General features: G+C 47.3%; 1 protein-coding gene across 13 annotated transcripts in view; it reads right to left on the bottom strand.

The window, feature by feature from the left end:
* Positions 1-16815, bottom strand: part of COBL (cordon-bleu WH2 repeat protein) — a 178967-nt gene extending 162152 nt beyond the window's left edge. For 9 of the 13 annotated variants that reach the window (XM_054190113.1, XM_054190112.1, XM_054190115.1 and 6 more), the window contains exons 1-2: positions 2555-2941; positions 2238-2304 (exon numbers count right to left, since the gene is read on the bottom strand). In XM_054190113.1, the coding sequence (XP_054046088.1) occupies positions 2238-2304; positions 2555-2915 (428 nt within the window). In that variant the 5' untranslated portion in view covers positions 2916-2941. Of the gene's footprint in view, positions 1-2237; positions 2346-2554; positions 2942-10625; positions 10869-15992; positions 16193-16722 lie in introns of those variants that run through there. The other 4 variants (XM_054190124.1, XM_054190122.1, XM_054190123.1 and 1 more) reach the window with 4 other exon arrangements.
* Between the last annotated feature and the right edge of the window lie 885 nt (positions 16816-17700).

The raw sequence follows: 17700 nt of genomic DNA, 5'->3' as shown, positions 1-17700 counted from the left end.
TACCCTGTACCAAATGATACATTACGTTTGTTCACTGTTTAACAAGGGAAACTCGTAAGGTTGCTGTTAATGATTTACATAGAGACAAAACAGCTCTGCCTAAATTTTGTTAAAAATTGTGAAGTTGTGGTCATTTTAACCTCTTGCTTTCATAACTGCAAGCTAACCCAATCAATAAGCTGGAAATGTGTATAGCCTTCCTTCTCCCACGAAAGGAAGGTATTTCTGCCACAGTGACCTTAAAATACAGTGTTCCCTAGGCACGCTCCATAGATGCTGCTCACCTCTGGGCTCATATGGAAACCAAGAAGGACAGATGAAGCTGTCCTCTTGCTGTATTTTCCTGGCCCTAGCAGATTTCCTCATTGAGCAAGTAAAACCTGATTAGGGACCAAGCATCCGCCAATTTCCAGTACAGATGTTGGCAACCCAGGGAATTACGAACCGTTCAGCGAAGCCCAGTGCTACCAGCACAGACAAATCCAGCCTGGGAACCTCTGACTTGCAAGAAAAGGCAACAAGCGGCATTTCAAGGCTGAAATCAGCCCAGACAAAACAGACAGGCAGTGCCCGTCAGTGCACATGACAGTGTTGCCATCAGCTTCCGCAGGAGGGGATTAGCACCCACACACTTTGCTATACAGTATCGCAAGCGCATCTTCACCTTACAACTGGATTCGCCTCCTTGAGCCACGTCAGGAGCAATCCAACCAAAGCTAATGGAGTTACTGTGATTTCTGTTCGTATACGTGATATCTGAGGTTTACACAGATGAAACTGGCCTGCGTAGGATTCTGGAGGTTAGTTCAGAAATACCCTCAGACGTCAGTGCTGCTCATCTCTGAAATGCGCTAATGACACGCTTTCTCATTGCAAATTCAAACCCTTTAATGAATCTTTGGATACCTAGCAATCGAGGCAATTTTTTTAATCAGCATTGCACCTGAGAAATGCTAGTTACTCTTCGAAGCATGCGTGTAAATTGACCCATCCTAGATCTCCTCTTCATCAGGATTTTAGAAAGCAGCTATACTATTACATCAACTAAATACAGAGAGGGGAAGCGCTTTGTGTCTACTGCTTTTCATAGCAGGTTAGTTTAAAAGGTCACGATCAAACACGCTCATTTTTACCCAGAATTAAGGACTTTAATTACAAAAAGAGCAGCAAGCTATGTCATGCTCTGCAAGCCAAAGGAACATTGCACACCGGCGGTTTCATTACTACAGCACCAGCAACGGCATCTTTTCTTCACCCATCACTCCCTGTTCCACTTTCCGAGTTAGGCACTACAAGACTCCCTCTCAAACGCAGAAACTAAGGAAATTAAACCTAACAAAACTACCGTATCCCACTAGCACCTACTGTAAAGCTGTTTTCTACTTAGCTGAAAAGAAATTTATGACATAAACATTAGGACTAAAAATAAAAAAAAAAGCTGCTGAAGCAACCACAGTCTTTCAGCCCGTGCAGACGGTGTGAAGTAGAGCAGTAAATCGCAGCAAAGCACAACAGCGCGGCTCTTAAAACTTGCCCGGCTTCTGCTCTGACAAAAGAGATCGCTTCGGACTTCATCTTGCTGCTGCTGCTCCCGTCGCTTAATTAACGGACTGGCAAATTCACTGCTGCCACGCTCTGCGTTTCTCTCTGCTCCCGAAAAACCCCGAACCCACCTGTGGCTCGCACCAGGGCTGACCGCCGTTTGCCACGGCTACTGCCAGCGCGGCGCCTGTCCCCGAAGGCGGGAGGGGTCGGGGACCAAGCGGCCGCCACCGACCAACCCTTGGCCCTTTCGGGCACTTTCAATGCGAGCTCGGCAGCGTTTCCCCCTCCCCTGTGCGGCCGGGCTGAGGGACCCACGGACGAACCAACCTTCCGGAGGCTGCCGGCAGCGGCACAGGCAGGGACGGGCACACGGGGGAGAACCCCGGCCGGGGCCGCCCCGACACCCGCACCGCCCCGGCTCCAAACGGGGGCGGCAGACGCCTCTTCCCCCTCCCGAACTCCCTTCACCCTGCCGCCCCCCCCTCCCCGCCCGCCCAGCGCCCCCGGGGCCGGCTGCCCTCAGCGCGGCGGGCGCTGACACCTGCGCGCCGGCTCCGAGCCCCGCGGCTGGCCGCCCCGGGAGAGGGAGGGAGTGAGGCAGGGCAGCCGGGCCCGCTGCTGCCGCTGCCCCTCAGCCGCTGCTGCCCGCGGCGGCCGGTCCGTCCGTCCCGGGTGGCTGGCGGGTGGCTTACCCGCTGGGAGGCTTGCTGGCCCCGGGGCGAACGAGCGTCTCCATGGTCGGGCCTCCCTCACCGCTTCCTGAAGGGACGGGCCGGTCCGGACGCGGTCCCGCAGCGAAGGTCGGCGGCGGCCGGGGGCGGGCAGAGGGGGGAACCGAGAGGGAGGGAGGGAGGGAAGAGAGGAGCGGAGTGAGAGCCGGCCTCGCCCCCTCCCTCACCCCCACCTCCCCGCTCCGCACCGCCACCGGGCGGCACTGCCCCGGGGCGCCGCCGCTCCCCGGCACGGCCCGGGATACCCCGCCGAGGAGGCAGCCCCCCGCCCGCCTTACCGGCCCGGCAGGGCGCTGACAGCTCGGCCTGAGTCCGCCGAGGAAGGGGCTGCCCGGCCGGGCTCGGCTGCCCACTGAGCGGCCCCGGAGCGGGGGCGGGCGGCGCTGCCAGCCCGTTTCCATGTGACAGGCCGGGACAGACGCCGACAGGGCGGCCGCCCCCGCCGGCACTGCCGGGCCGGCCGCCCACGCCGCGGCGGGGGCGAGGAGGGGAGGGGAGGGGGAAGCCACCAAACCCCACGGGCAGAAACATCGCCCCCCGCCCCGCTTCTACCACAAACTTGGCAAACTTGAAGCTTGCCCGGCGGCTGCCCCCCGGGACGGAGCCCAGCGGGGAACCGAGGCTTGTTGAGAGCCTCATGCCCTGCCGGCTCCTAGCTTTGTGCCAGAGGGCTTTGCTTCTTTTTACCTTTATTCTTATAGATTAATTTATTTTTTTTAGTATTTTCTTGGAGGTGGCACAAGCAGCTTTCTTAAAATTAGTAGAATCATAGAATTGCCTAGGTTAGAAGGGACCTTTCAGATCACCAAGTCCAAACATCAACCTAACTCTGACAAAAACCATCACTAAACCCTGTCCCTAAGCACCACATCTACATGTCTTTTAAATACCTCCAGGGATGTCGATTCTACCACTTCCCTGGGCAGCCTGTTCCAATGCTTAATAACCTTTTCAGTGTAAAAATTTTTCCTAATATCCAGTCTAAACCTCCCCTGGTGCAACTTGCGGCCATTTCCTCTTGTCCCATCACCTGTTATTTGGGAGAACAGACTGCCTTCCCCCTTGCTACACCCTCCATTCAGGTAGTTGTAGAGAGCGATAAGGTCTCCCCTCAGCCTCCTGTTCTCCAGGTTAAACCACTCCAGCTCCCTCAGCTGCTCTTCATAAGACTTGTTCTCTAGACCCCTCACTAGCTTTGTTGCCCTTCTCTAGACTCGCTCCAGAGTCTCAATGTCTTTCCTGTAGCGAGGGGCCCAAACCTGGACACAGTATTTGCTGTGGCTGAGTACACAGTGCCAAGTACAGGGGGAAAAGCTGAGTAGTGGCTTCGGTCAAGAGAGGGGCTGAAGGGCAGGCATGGCACAGCAGGCTTCTCCCGGGGCGTCTCATCCCAGCAATGTGATCCCGGCACCGGGGAAGGCCTTGTGGGCTCCCCGTGCAGCCCCAGCCTCGCAGCCCGGGCAAGGCTGGCACCCAGAGTGGTGCGAAGGGCTTGGCCAGCACAGCCATGGTGGCCAATGCAGGTGGCATGTTAAAATCTCAGTATGCCATTTCAGAAATATTCCCCTTGCGCCGTTTTCCCCCAGGAGAGCAACTGTGTGGCTTTTCTGTGGGAGGAGAATGGTGTGTTCTGCTGCAGCACGTGCCCACTCTGCATTGGGCACCCTGGCCTCCCTTGGGCATCTCAGGAGCTTCTCTGCTCCCCTCCAACCCTCTCCATTCACTTCACCTTGCTTTCCCGGTCGCGGTGGAAGGATCCAAAGACTGCAGGCAGGTGAGGCCACCAGCCAAGGCAGGGACAGGGAGACAGGAGTGAGCGGGATGAAGAAAGTGATGGTGAGAAACCAAGCTGAGGGACTGCAAGGTCAAGGGGAGATGATGCCTGACTTGCCTTTTCACCCAGCTGCCTTGGCGACAGTCACAGAATCATGGAATCACGGGATTTTTCAGAGTTGGAAGGGACCTCTAGAGATCATCTAGTTCAACTCCCCTGCTGAGGCAGGATTGCCTAGAGCACATTACTCAGGACTGCATCCAGGTGGGTCTTGAAAATCTCCAGAGAAGGGGACTCCACAACCTCCCTGGGCAGCCTGTTCCAGTGCTCTGTCACCCTCACACCGCTCTATCCCACAGGTTCTGGCGAATGAATAGTTACCTCTTTCCCCAAACCCTTCCCTGCTGTCAGGCTCATTTCTCTGCACGTCAGAAGGTGTCTTGCCCAGCTCAGTGACCAGAGTAAATGCAATCAGCTTCTCTGGCCCCAAAAGGGAGAGTTTTTTCCTCAGCGAGGAAGACTTGGCAAATCTGGGTCAGAAGCTGCACGCAAGTGATGGCATTGCTGTCTGCAAGAAACTCCTGTCCTAGGCAGATCGTAAATACTTGGAAACATTTAGACATTGGATTAATTTGCCAGTAACAGAAAGGAAAAGGGCACATTTGTCTTTTCTGTATGACATGAATGGAAGATTACCATAAATGCCCACCGTTGTCTTGTACCAAGGCTTTTGCATTATGATCAAAATACCTGTTTCTGTGCATTTATCCCAATGTATAACATAACTTATTGTAGTACAGTCATTCTTAATTTTGTCTTCTCTCTCTTTGATGACCTGAGGTCTCCCCTGAATTCCCATCTCCTCAGCAGAGAGTTAAGAATGCTGTTTTGTGTTCTGTCATCCCTGACATACCCAGATGGCCTAAAGGCAAGGGAGGCAGCTGGCTGGCCTAGCCATAAGTAGGGAAACAAAAATACAAATTTGCAGAAGCAAAACATTGATCTCTAATTTCCCTATTACTGTGGGTAGAAGTTGACTGAATTGCTGCAGTTCAATAATTACCCCGGTCATCTGAGCCACATGCTGCGGTAATGAGCCACATGCATGTTCCTAATTTGTGCCCTTATGAAAATAAATAGGCTGGCTTACGTACTTTATTTTTTAAGTGGATTGGTTCAGAGACAGCACGCTGTCAGTTACCATAGCTCCAGGAATGAATGGTGATCTATTAAGCAGAGAACTTGATTTCATAGCTCTGTTCATCATCTGTTCCATCATTTTTTATCTCACTTCCTTGCTCCTAAATCAAAATGAACTCTTCCCTATCCTTGAATAGATGCCAAAGCTGCATGGGCACACAAACTCTACAGAAATCCCCAAATCTTCCCCCGTCCGCATCATTAGCAAGCTGCAGCGCTCCAGTTATTTCAAGAACCTGAACGAACTTCCCTTGCCTCAGCTGTAAGTTTTGCTCTACTGCGGAACAACTGAGCAGAGGTGTGCTCAGCCTGCATCCCACCTGCTCCTGCCTTTCCCATCCCCGACATGCCCTGCGACACTCCCACTGCCGCTGCCCCCTTCCTTCCGCTCTTATGTCTTGAAGCAACCACCTGTCTTCTCTATGTGTCTATGGTGCTGCTGCTCTTCCAGTTTCCCTCACCCTCCCCTAACGACTTCACCTTTTCACGTTTGCTTATTCTCTAACAGCATCACATCCATCTTTTCTGTTTGATAGCATCTTTTCTTCCAAGTCCTACAAAACACCGTTCTGGGGCTCTATGAAGGCTGCCATAACAAAGCACGAAACAACAAAACAGCATTTCCTTGTTATGTTCACTTCTTTTTATATAGCACAGCAAAAGAGTGAAAGCCTATTAAATCACTGAAATCATCACCTTAATACCTCTCCAGAGCGCTAGGAGCAGCAGCGCCGATTGCCTATGGCCCCGGTTCTTCAGTCCCGTTTAGCTGATGGAAAAGCTGAGTGAAACGTGGGGAACACACGCTGCGATACGATGTGGGAATCTGCCATTCTCCAGGCTCCTTGGCACTGGGCCCAGCACTCAAAAAAAGGGCAAAGGGGGCAGTTCTAGTGTGCATTGTAATCCCCACAATCAGGGTGCTATGCTCGTTTTTTAGGCAAAGGGCATTAGTTCGGAGAGGGGCTGCACGAGCGTTTGCCAATCTCATGCCTGTGAGACTGAGTACCTTCAGTCCCCCCTAGGACTGTTTTTTAACCCGTTCCTGTCTGTATAGCTTCAGCTGCGTTTAGATGGGCATCCTCAATATATTTCCTAATATTAAGTCATGTAGATGACAAAATCCTTGCTGTAAAATAGTTTAGGCCTTTAAAAATAAAAAATTAATCACTGGTGCTATTTCACATTTCTGCTCTTATACAGTCTTCAAAACATTATTCCTATTTTTCCTCACCGTCACTACTAGTAATATTAGCGAATCAAACCTTTTAGGCTACATTCTTCTGCTGCTAAAACTGGCCTGCGGTGTTTCAAGAATTTGAGTTTATAGTATAAACTTAACTGAACCACGTAAGGAATCTAGTAAGACAAGTCTAATACCAAAGAATTTATTTCCAATGTAACAAAAAGAGGTTAAAATTTGCTCAGCAATAGCTAACGTGCACCAGTTAACTGAGCCTTTTCTCTAGTCTAGGACATATCTCCACATCTCTTCCTACGATTTAGCTGTTTGAGGACCATCCTAGAATTGGAAAACAGGTTTGTGCTTAAAAACCAAGGCAAAAATACAACAAACCTGAATTTATAGCAGGAAAAGATTGTGAATACAAGTTAGTTATTGTGGTTAGGCTTAGTGAATAGCAAACATGCATTTTTAACCACATAAATCCTTTTCCCATCCTAAGCAATCTAGAAATTGCAATTTAAGCATTAGTCCCTGTAAGAAAGTTGATTTACTGTACAATTGCAAAATTCCTGGCTATGTAATTATAGCAATTGGAGCTGTGTAGCCCCAAGCTCACAAAATTCTTTTCTTTTGCTATCGACAGCAAAAAAAAGAAGAAAAAAAAGAAGGAAAATGAGATTTTCAGGGCTTGCTAGAGCGTCCTCTTGAGTCCCAGAGCCACTCTCATTCAGCAAGTTGTTTTGGCATTTAGCCCTACAGGTCCTAGTGTTTTTATTAGGAACCTGAAATGACTGTAAGCAAACCCTATCAGTTTTAGAGGAATGTGTCAAAGTAATGAATAAGAACAATAAGTAGTTTTGAACAAATAGCAAGTCATTGCTGGTGTAGGAGACAGACACAACATTATCGAATACCACTGAAGAGGCTGAATTTGCTTTATCAAGGCACCGTGACTCAATGAGTGGGGCATTCAAGAGGGAATGAGGATATTGTGCTTGGCCCTGCCCGTAATCAGAGAGCAAATCACTGACAGGTTTCTGGTTCATCTGTTGTTTCTCTTACTTATCATCTGTCATGCCGAGGAGCCTCCTTTGTGACTCGGTACCAGGCTGTACTCTGGATGTTTTCTGGATGTACAGCATCCAGAAAACAGCAAAGACAGTTCCTGCCCTGGACAACCTGGGGTTTTTGGAACAGAGGTTTTAGTTCTCTTTGCAGTTTTAGAGACTTAGTGTAAGATGTCTAGGATGTCAGTTGAGGCTCCGAAGGAAAGAACCAAAAAAGATACCATTCATCCAAAAACATAACAAAGAAGCCATCTGAAAGAGCACGTGGATATGGATACAGCTTTTTGTAGCTTCAGCTGAGTTTATATTATTTCTGAGCTATCAGGTAATTACCTATCCGTGTATGTGGAAATACTGAAGCCTGCCCTTCGTCTTGTTATCTCTTAACCTGTTCTGCTTTGAAAGATAGATCCTTTCAGAGATTTTTTCTTTTATCTCCCAAAACTTACTGAAGTCACTGAAGAGTTTGGAGGGTATTTGGCCTTAAGACACCTAGAAAAAAAGAATTGGGACTGTGATGCAGAAAGCTAGAGACTCTTTCCCAGCCTCTGCATGGAAAAGGCTATTGAGGAAACCGCTGCTTGACCATTTACTCCTGCCTTCAAACCTCAGTGTGATCTGGAAAGTGGAGAGGTGGAGAGAGGGACAATGCAGCATGGGTGACAATAGGGCCATGATGCAGCACCGGCCCAACGCTGATGCTCGGGAGCCGCAAGGCAGGTCAAGCACTGTCACGCCAGGTAAAAATATTCTGGAAAGGGAGGGTCCTTTTGCCTTAGAGAGTATTTCAGAGCATGCATGCAGGGTGGGGAACGTGATGTACGTGAATAGAGGTGGGGAAATGGTTTAAAAGCCTGATGTGAAAAGAATAAGAGGAATTTCTGTGAGTGACAGAGCCACCAGGAAATTAAAAATGGGTTATTTTAAACATGGCTAAAAGTGGAAAAGGCAGACCAGCATAACCCAGACTGAAGCTGATATGTCTCTTTAATATGCTGACACAGTCTTGAATCTAAGAACTGTAGACCTCTGGGGATTTTGTTTTAGAAGTTACATGTTGATTACATGCTTATTCTTCCATTCTTCCTCTTTTTCCCCCCCAGCAGTTTTATAGTCTGTTGCTTTCGCCTAACATTTCATTCTATATATTTTGGACAGGTAGCTCTCTATTTCCTCTCTTTTCTACCATTCCTCTTATGGGACCTTTTTTCAGGATTTGAAACCCCAGGCCTAGCCTGCAATTAAACTGACATTAATGAAAAGCTATTCACCTGGACAGACTATTGGCCTCGCCCACTGGGTCAGAGCTCGTGTTCTTGGGCTCAGCCATGGTGAGAACCTTCCTAAGCAAGATGCTAATGTAAGATGCCTCCCCAAATTAGAGTTGCATGACTCACCCTCATCTGAGAACAGCGTCAGAGAAGGCAATACTATTATCCAGGGAAAATATAGAATTAGTCTTTAAGATCATGTTATGTTATATGACTGAAAAAAAGGATCTGGGCAGTCTTGCCCAGATTACAAATGAATACATTAGCTAATTTATGTTAATGTATCTTCATTGTACTGCGCTGGGCAATCCCTCACAGCATGCTGGTCAGGGTGACCCAGCTACAGCCATTCCTCACTGTGAGGTTTTTCTTTTGTTTGCCACCGCACCAAGGAGAGTCTGAGGTTGTCAAAGCAGCATTTCAGAGAAGCGACTCACCCTCTCCCAAATGCTGGTGCCACTAAAAGTCCCTTCATCCTTACCGCTTTCTGTAATTCAAACATGTTGTGCTACGCTTAGAATTAGCCTCAATCTCAGTGTTTTCGTGGCAGAGAAGTAGAGCTCTTGGAGCACTCAGCCCAGCAGAACTAGCAGGAAGGGAAACTTAATGAGCCTTCTGCCTGACAGCTTTCCACAGATCTGAAAACAGTTCATTTAGAAGTGGCATGAAGTCACAGCAGAGCACTTTGCTTTGGCATGACGCTTTTCCAGTCATTCGGGTACAGGCAGGTCAGGCTTCTGTAAAGCCGGGCAGGACTGACAAGGAGACGGCGTAAGGGATGCTCCACGTATGGTCTAGTGCAGCAATGAAGAAAACAGAAAGCTCTCTCTCTCTGTAAGCTGTGGACATGGCACATTCCCAGTTTTCCCTATGCTGCACACTGTGTACACAACACTCGTGGCTCCACCGTGCCAACCATCCTGCGCCTCTCCCAGGCGTTGTACCCAGCTCTCCCCTCAGCACACACGGCTGGCGTCCCAAGTCATGGCAGCGAGGGGTGCCTGCTGCCTTCAGAATGCTGGCTTTCATGTGGGGCTTCAGTGACTACCTTCTGAAGTCACTCTTGAGATAAGTTAGTCCCTGCAGTGACCAAATGCCCTTGGAAAACGATTCTCAAGTGAGCCGTGTCTGTACTCAATACTCAATACCAGGGTTTCTATTCCAAGAAGGTTATTTCTATTTTCATGTATACAATATAGCCAAGCTATAATCAGAAGAATTATATCCACTCGCAGTCCTCTCTATAAATATTTAACACCGTCTGAGACAAGCTTTTTTAACAACGTCCACAACTATATTTCAGCTCAGAGACTGGATTAAAATTTCTACCACTTTTAAATAGATTTTTTCAGTACAGTCTGTCACTGAAATTTAGAAAGTTCCCATGGTTAGGAGGTAGTGATATCCCAAGGTTTCATTTTCAAGTTTTGGGATGGATAAAAACAACACAAACATTGTAGAATTTCATAGTCACTTATGTAATTCTCATTTCACACTTGCATCAGCTGATGCAGCTTTCATTTAAAGCGGTTAATCCTTATTGATAGCAGCACGAATGAAAACAGGACTTGGTTCTGTATTTAAATCAAAATGCTATAGATAAAGACAAATACATATGTACATGTGTAATTCTCTTGGGCATATCTGGATTGATATCATGTACAATACATTTTTTCGAACCACCACCATGTCATGACACAATCACTGGTGCAGAAGCAGTTTCCCCACCACCCACCCTTCTGAGGCCAGCAAAGATTTCTTACCTCCCTCTTAATGCATTTCAGCAGCTGTGCACCTTGATATCAATAAGTGACATTACAGTAATGCTTTTCTCTCTTTTTGCTAACATACCTTAAGACCAATCCTGTTGCTTATCTCTTTTTCCAGAAAATGCGTTAGCTGGGTATGGCAAAGGAAGAGGAACGGAGATCTTCCAAAGATGTCCAGTGGTACTAATCCAGGAGAACTTGGGCTGAGATGAAGTACACGGTTGGTTCACCACGGTGTCATTGGACAGATGCAGTCACGCAGGGACAAGATGGGGTAATGCTTCTCTCTTTAGAAAGGGTTGTGGTCACCTTCCTCGCCCTGCTCCTGTAAGCAACACATAATTAGAAACAAGAAAAACTCTCCTTGAATCAACAAGGAATGGATTGAATAAACTGGCCAGCAAAGAGGGGTGGAGGAAATATGGATTATCTGGAGAACATCACTGGCCTGATCCAAAGCCTACTGATATTAATGAGAGATTTTCTACTGGCTCCAACTGTTTTTTCCAGATTTTTTACATCCCTTGCAAACACGATCAGCAATGACTAGGCATTTTATACAACCCTTCTTCTCTCATTTCCTCCCCTTTTCCTCTTGAATGTGAGGTTAATTACATCTTAATCCTATCTCTAGCCACTTGTACCAGTGCTACATGAACCTTCACAGGAACTTGGTGTTTACTGGACCCTAAAGGACCAGTAGGACTTAAAGGAAAAAGTCTATCATGTGCTTTAAATGCCCTGTATCTGACATGAGGTCGTTGATGAACCTTTGGAACCTTTTTATTTCTCTGTTTTCTCCTGGCTTGCCAGCTCTCCTCACCCTGCAGTCTCAGTCTAGAGGAGGGGTATCAACTATGACATAATTTAAATGAAACAACACTCCCTTTCTTCAGGTGAGTCATCTGCAGGTATCCAGAAAATGTACAGCATGAAAATTACCTCTGGTTCAGGGCATTAAGAATATAAGCTAGCTCCTTCGAGTTTCTTTGGAAAAATAAATATGGAGCACCTCTAACTTATAAATAAAGCAAACTAATTTCCTATGGTTGACAGCGGCAGATTAGAATAAGCAGATGACAAAGCTTGCTGTGAGTTTGCTACGCAGGGTGGTGCGCGGCTGCGTTGCTTCGGGGACAGCCCAGAAAGCAAACTGTGATGCAAAGGGCTGCGCTTGGTTCCTCCTCTGCCCCCATGGCAAAGAGGTCTCCCAGCAGCCGCGTGTCTCTGGCACGGCGCTCATTGCCCAGCCCGTTGGCACAACTCCCTTTTCCAACAGGGCGGGCAGCGAGCCAGAGCCCCACCTTTTCTCCACCTTCTCCTCCCTCAACACAGATGGGTGACAAGAGAGGAAAACAATAGTCCTACAGAGACCCATCTTTTCACGCAGCACAAGTGTTGCAGAAAGGCCTCATGAGCCACGAAGGTTCTAGAATATCAACTATAATCTCTTCAGTAAATAGGCCTGCGTCTGTAGAGGTTTCAAGGAATACATTGGTTCATTTAATTTTTATACTTATTCATAACCTAATGAAATAGTCGAGAAACTCACAAATTTACCTACTTTTTTTTTTCTTTAAACAGAAGATGACAAGTGAAAGTGTAAGTCCTCCTAAAATGCATTAGATTAATGCCTGCAATAACTATGGAGGTGCTTTCACAGCACTGGATGGTGTTTTAAACCTACGTGTCACAAAAGCCATGGTGACTTCAGTGAGCACTACTGAACCAAAACCCACATCGAAATCTTTGCAGGCTTTCACTCAAAACGTATTTTGAAAACTGTCTGCAGCTTCCTTGCAGCTCCCAAGGGAAAACGAGAAGCAAGTGACTGAGATTTCAACTCTTCCCGTGTACTTTGCATATGACATGCTAACCCACCCCAATGGTTATGAAGCAAAGGGCCCGCTCCAGCACATCCTGTAGGTGCGCGCACAAGAGTAACCAGCCGTGGGTCTTGTAGCAACCTCTGTGGCCTAGGTCGTCGCTTCTGGGAAGGTTTCTCAGGGTGGTCGGTGCGAGCAGCCCTCTGCTTGACCTCCTTCTTGCAGGCACAGGACCTAGGATCCTGCCCTGATGCAAGAGGGTGGTGGTCTCCCACCTGAAGATGTCTGTTCATGCCCCAAACTGAAGGTTTCCCACGGCCGCCCCCACCACAGCCTCCGCTCGCTACTGCCAAAACCCTTCTCTATCGGGTTGTCCAACCCCAGCTGAACTGTTGCCAAACTCACAGCGTACCTTAAACAACAGGCAGGCCACTGTCACCGCTCTGCAGGTGTACCCTTCCCCTTCTGTGAGATTTTAATGTCATGGCATGGGAGAATATTTGTGGAACTTGAGATGGGGCATTTTTAACCCTTTGGAAAAGAACGATGTTTGCAAGGGCATCACTGCAAATCCACAATACTTTACCACCATGTCTTCAGTCTTAAGGTGGTTCCTTAGAAAATTATAAAATACAGTTTGTTTATACACCACAGTTGCATTTCCAAACTGCTGTCTAACACAGATCTTGAAAATTACACTTGCTCCCTACTGCTTTGTGAATGCCTCATTCCTTCCTAATGAATAAAGACTAAGCATGGCTAAACCTAGAATTTTCAGATGGATGTAACGTGAACTGTAAAATACATCTATTTATGCATATATATATAATTTTATGATTATGGAGTTTTGTTTTCTTTGGGGTGGGTTTTTTTGCATACTGATTTACTTGGAAGCTCCAGATGCCTGTGGCTTCTCCTGAGACCCAACCTGGAGTACTGCATCCAGCTCCGGGGCCCTCAGCACAAGACAGCTATGGATCTGTTGGAGCAGGTCCAGAGGAGGGCCACAAAAATGGTCAAAGGCCTGGAGCACCTCTCCTATGAAGACAGGCTGAGAGAGTTGGGGTTGTTCAGCCTGGAAAAGAGAAGACTCCGGGGAGACTTTATTGTGGCCTTTCAATACTTAAAGGGGGCCTGTAAGAAAGATGGGGACCAGTTTTTACCAGGGCCCATAATGATAACACAAGGGGTAACAGTTTTAAACTACAATGGGGTAGATTTAGATTGGACATAAGGAAGAAATTCTTTACAGAATTCCAGAGACACTGGAATAAGTTGCCCAGAGAAGTTGTAGATGCCCCATCATTGGAAGTGTTCAAGGTCAGGTTGGATCAGGATCACCTGATCTGGTGGGAGGTGTCCCTGCCTATGGTAGGGGGGTTGGACCAGGTGATCTGCAAAGGTCCTTTCCAACCCAAACTGCTCTGTGATTCTTGAGTACCCAAATGAGGATTTGGGTATCCGTGTTACTGCACCCAAGTCAGAATATCGGATTCATCGTTGGCAAACTGAGGGCATTTGAGGTCAACTCATAACTGAACCCCAGGATTCAGATCCCTTCTTCCTAATTGGAGGATTTTCAATGGAAACAGAATAGAGTCCAACAGTGGAATGAACAAAATAGATAGGAACCCCTCCCTTGTTTAGATATTATCATAGAAACTAAAAATGAAATTGGTGGTTCTGCAGTAAGCTGGTAAGCAACAATATGATCAAAAAACAGTCTGTGGAAAACTCAGGGAAGGAAATTTCGATGAGCATGATTTCTTTAGCAGTCTTGTGACAATGTGTAACAAGAAAATGGCCAATGGAAGGCTTAATAACATTTCAGTTATTGGATTAAGACTTGGAAAGGACTAATGATTGAGAAAGGGAACAGAGGAATCAGCAGGAAAGAAAAACAAAACCAAAACAACAAAAATTCCCCAAGGTCTTATTGCAGAATTAGGCTTTAAAAACATTCATACCCAGCACCCCTCCCCTGGGAGGCCTCTGTCACTGCTTCCCTGGGGACATGGGGCCGATCGTCTCTACAAACAGCTCTGAGAGGAGGGGTGAACTCCTTTCCCAAGGCGTCACTACCTCCTGGAAGAAAGAACAGGCTGGTTTTATTTTAATCAAGATATCTGTGTTCGGAATCCCCAGCTATGCTCTAAGCAAAGCTGAACAGCTTTTACTTTTTACTTCAAATGGGAGTGAAACGCGTGGGCATGAAGAGGATGCTCCAGGGAGGCAAATGATGAAAGATCCTGCTAACACCATCATAAAAGTGAAGCTGCAGCAGGAAGCTGAAGGATGCCCTGGGTAGATTTGTTATCGGAGCTTCCAGTTTTGATGAGAGAGGGGTGCAAAAATAAGCAAAAGGATTTTGACTTCCTGAGCTCGTGGCTGCTTTGATGAGCTGAAACAAACAGGCTGAACCCACCAGCAGTCAGAGGTTTCATCTGCCACGTCAGTGGGACAAGGATTTCTGCCGCTTGTGAAAGACTTGTATTTTTGTCTCTTGTACACCCAGGCATGCTATGTTTAAAAAAAAAAAAAGGAAAAACACCTAGACAGAAGAATGATCAGTCCCTTTGAAAAATCAAAGTCCCCCAAAAATCAAAGAACAACCCCTCCCTGGACACTTCTGAACCCCAGAGGGGAGGGAAGCCCCACCAGAGAAGGGCTCTTTTGCCATCCAGTGGGGCGAGGGGGAGGCAAACTGAAAGCCCCAATAGACATGCCCTAGATATTTTTTTTGTACGTTGTGTTACTACGCTGGAGAGGCATTGCTGAGAAAGGGAGTTTACAAACTGGGGAAAAGTTCACAGCTATAACAATAATATTTATAGTTTTGTAATTCATTTGTAGCTTTGTGAAATGTATCTGGGTAAATGGCCATGCCAGCTTAAGGCAATCGCTAATGCCCAGCAGCGGGTGCAAGGTTAGCAGTTATGCTTAGCTAGCTTGCGGGGGGGGGGCGGGCGTCACGAGATTTTGTGCCGCAGACTGTACAAGCGTAAGAGGCAGAAAAAAACCTATTTCCCTGCCTCCTGGAAGGTCTGTGTCCAGTTCCCCATTCGGTTCAGGCCAGTTCAGCTGATGGCTGTGGGTAGTTCTCAACACTAAAGCACTGCAGGAGAGGTCCTGAAGCCGTAGCCAAGTTGCAGGAGCCGCACGCGTGGCTGTGCCGGGTCAGGAGCAGCCGGATGAGAGCGGAGGGGCTCCCGGCAGAGCTGCCAGGGCCCATGGGGATGGAGCAGCCGGAGGCACAGCCGCAGGGAGACGAGCAGCTAGCAGAGCATCGCTTTGCATGATGGTTTATCGCCCAACAAAGCTTAGCTTTCGCTTACTGTAGACGATGGGAAAAGGTCTAGCCTAGAAATTGCTTCCTTGGAGGAAAAGACTATGAACCGATATAGTTAAAGAGTAACTGTAACAGTCAGTTAGTATCACTCTATTTATCTACCTGGTCAAATTTTTGTTCTTAGGAAAAAAAAAAGAAAACCCAAACTTTCTAACCATTTGATTCACATTTGCCAACAGGAAAAATTAGCGATTTCAAAATAATTTTCCCAGTTGTCCAGGTGTGGCCTCAAGTCACCATTTTCGGAGCAACTCCCTTTGATTTGAACCCAGACCTTGTTGCTGGCAGTCCCGTCCAGCAGGAGGGTCACCTCCGAACAACAGGAGCAGTGTTTCCATGCAATGACTGCACTCTTCTTTTTCCAGAGGATCCCTGCCACCACTGGTATGTAGGAAAGAGGAGATGTAGTCTGAGGATATACTAAGGCAGTGTACTCTATCTCATGAGTTAGAACGGGAAGCGAACATAGAGATTCTAGGAAGAAAAAAGGGCAATGTATTAAAATAACTAAATATCATCCCAGACTCCAATCCAACAGACTCTTTGGCTCTGAGCAATTATGAATAATGCTGGGTACATGAGATGGAACTTAATTTAGACTGCAGTTTCATACTCACTTCAAGCTAATCTAAGTTGGCACCGTTTATGAAAGAAGCAGTCTCGCCTGCCTGTTTGTCCCCAGCAAAGCTAGTCCCTCTTTTTTTCCCCCCTCTTCTTCCTCCCCCGTCACACACAGAGCAGCTCGATTTGTCTCTGCGTGGCATGCAGCGGGGCAGGCGGTTCGCCTGGAGGGAGAGCCCCCCCACTGCTCCCAAGCACTCTCACAGCTTCCCCGTGACCCCCTCCAGGTTACAGCCATCCTGATAACAACAGGGAAAAAACCCGCAACCAATGGAGAAGGGTTTTGCTGACTCAGATGGGTTTCCTGGCTTGGTTTGGGGTGGGGTTGGAGGGTGGCGCAGTGACAGCTTCAAGCAGTGATGACAGCACAGCAACATACATACCCCGAGTACTGTGAAAAGGGGAGCAGTCAAGACACTTGGACTTGAAACGCCCTGGACTCGGCACTAATTCTGGCATTTGCTGGTTTAACGCTGATTTATGGTATTGCCGTGTAACACATTAACTTCTAGAGGTCACAGCCCATCGGCCCTGATCCACTGGTGAGTTGTCCAAATACAGGCAAGCAAAATACTATCTATTGCAGATATGGAGGAAAAAAAGGCTTTTTCTTTTCACGTATATTTTTTTTTTCTTTTTAAATTTTTTGGCCCATTAAGATACCGACACCCTTTCACCCCTATGTTGATCTTCGGACTCTATAATGGGACATTTGCCTCAATTAATGTTTTGGAGTTGTTAATCGTATGTCTGGGAGCACAAGCTGAACTCAGCAAACACAGGCAAATCACATACCCATGTGCACACACCTAATTCTACTTTTCCAGATGTTTATATGAATTTTCACGAGTGCAACCTCAATCTCACAGCTGAACATCTGTGCTGGTTGTAAGGTAATTGCACAAGACAAAACATGACTAAAATGCAGCAGCCTTATTTAAGATACTTAAAAACAAATTACAAACGAAGGAGCGGTGAGCAAAAAGTCCCCTGGGATAATTTCTGAGGTCACACGCTCATTTTGCGGGAAGTTGGCTTTCTCCTGCATTAGAAGAGTTCAGCAACTCTGAGGCAAGTGCAACTCAGGTGCAAGTTTTATTGAGATCTGCTCTTCACTGCCAGAGATATGCGAAGGGTTCCCATGTAAACAAGCACTGTTTAGATACCTTCTCAGTAGTGCCACTCTGTTGTTAAACATTAATTCTTAGGAATGTGTATGTTGTGCAACCTTTTTGCGTCCTATTTGGATCTGTTAGCAATTTGTAAGGACGCCTTCAGTAATTCAGGATCAAAGCATAGGTTTGGGAGAAAGTTTCCCACACAAAATATAGGAGTACACACATTAAAGAGTAAACCTTTTA

This window comes from Rissa tridactyla, chromosome 2 (assembly GCF_028500815.1).
Source record: "Rissa tridactyla isolate bRisTri1 chromosome 2, bRisTri1.patW.cur.20221130, whole genome shotgun sequence".
NCBI lineage: Eukaryota > Metazoa > Chordata > Aves > Charadriiformes > Laridae > Rissa > Rissa tridactyla.
This window is presented reverse-complemented; position numbering and strand designations above follow the sequence as displayed.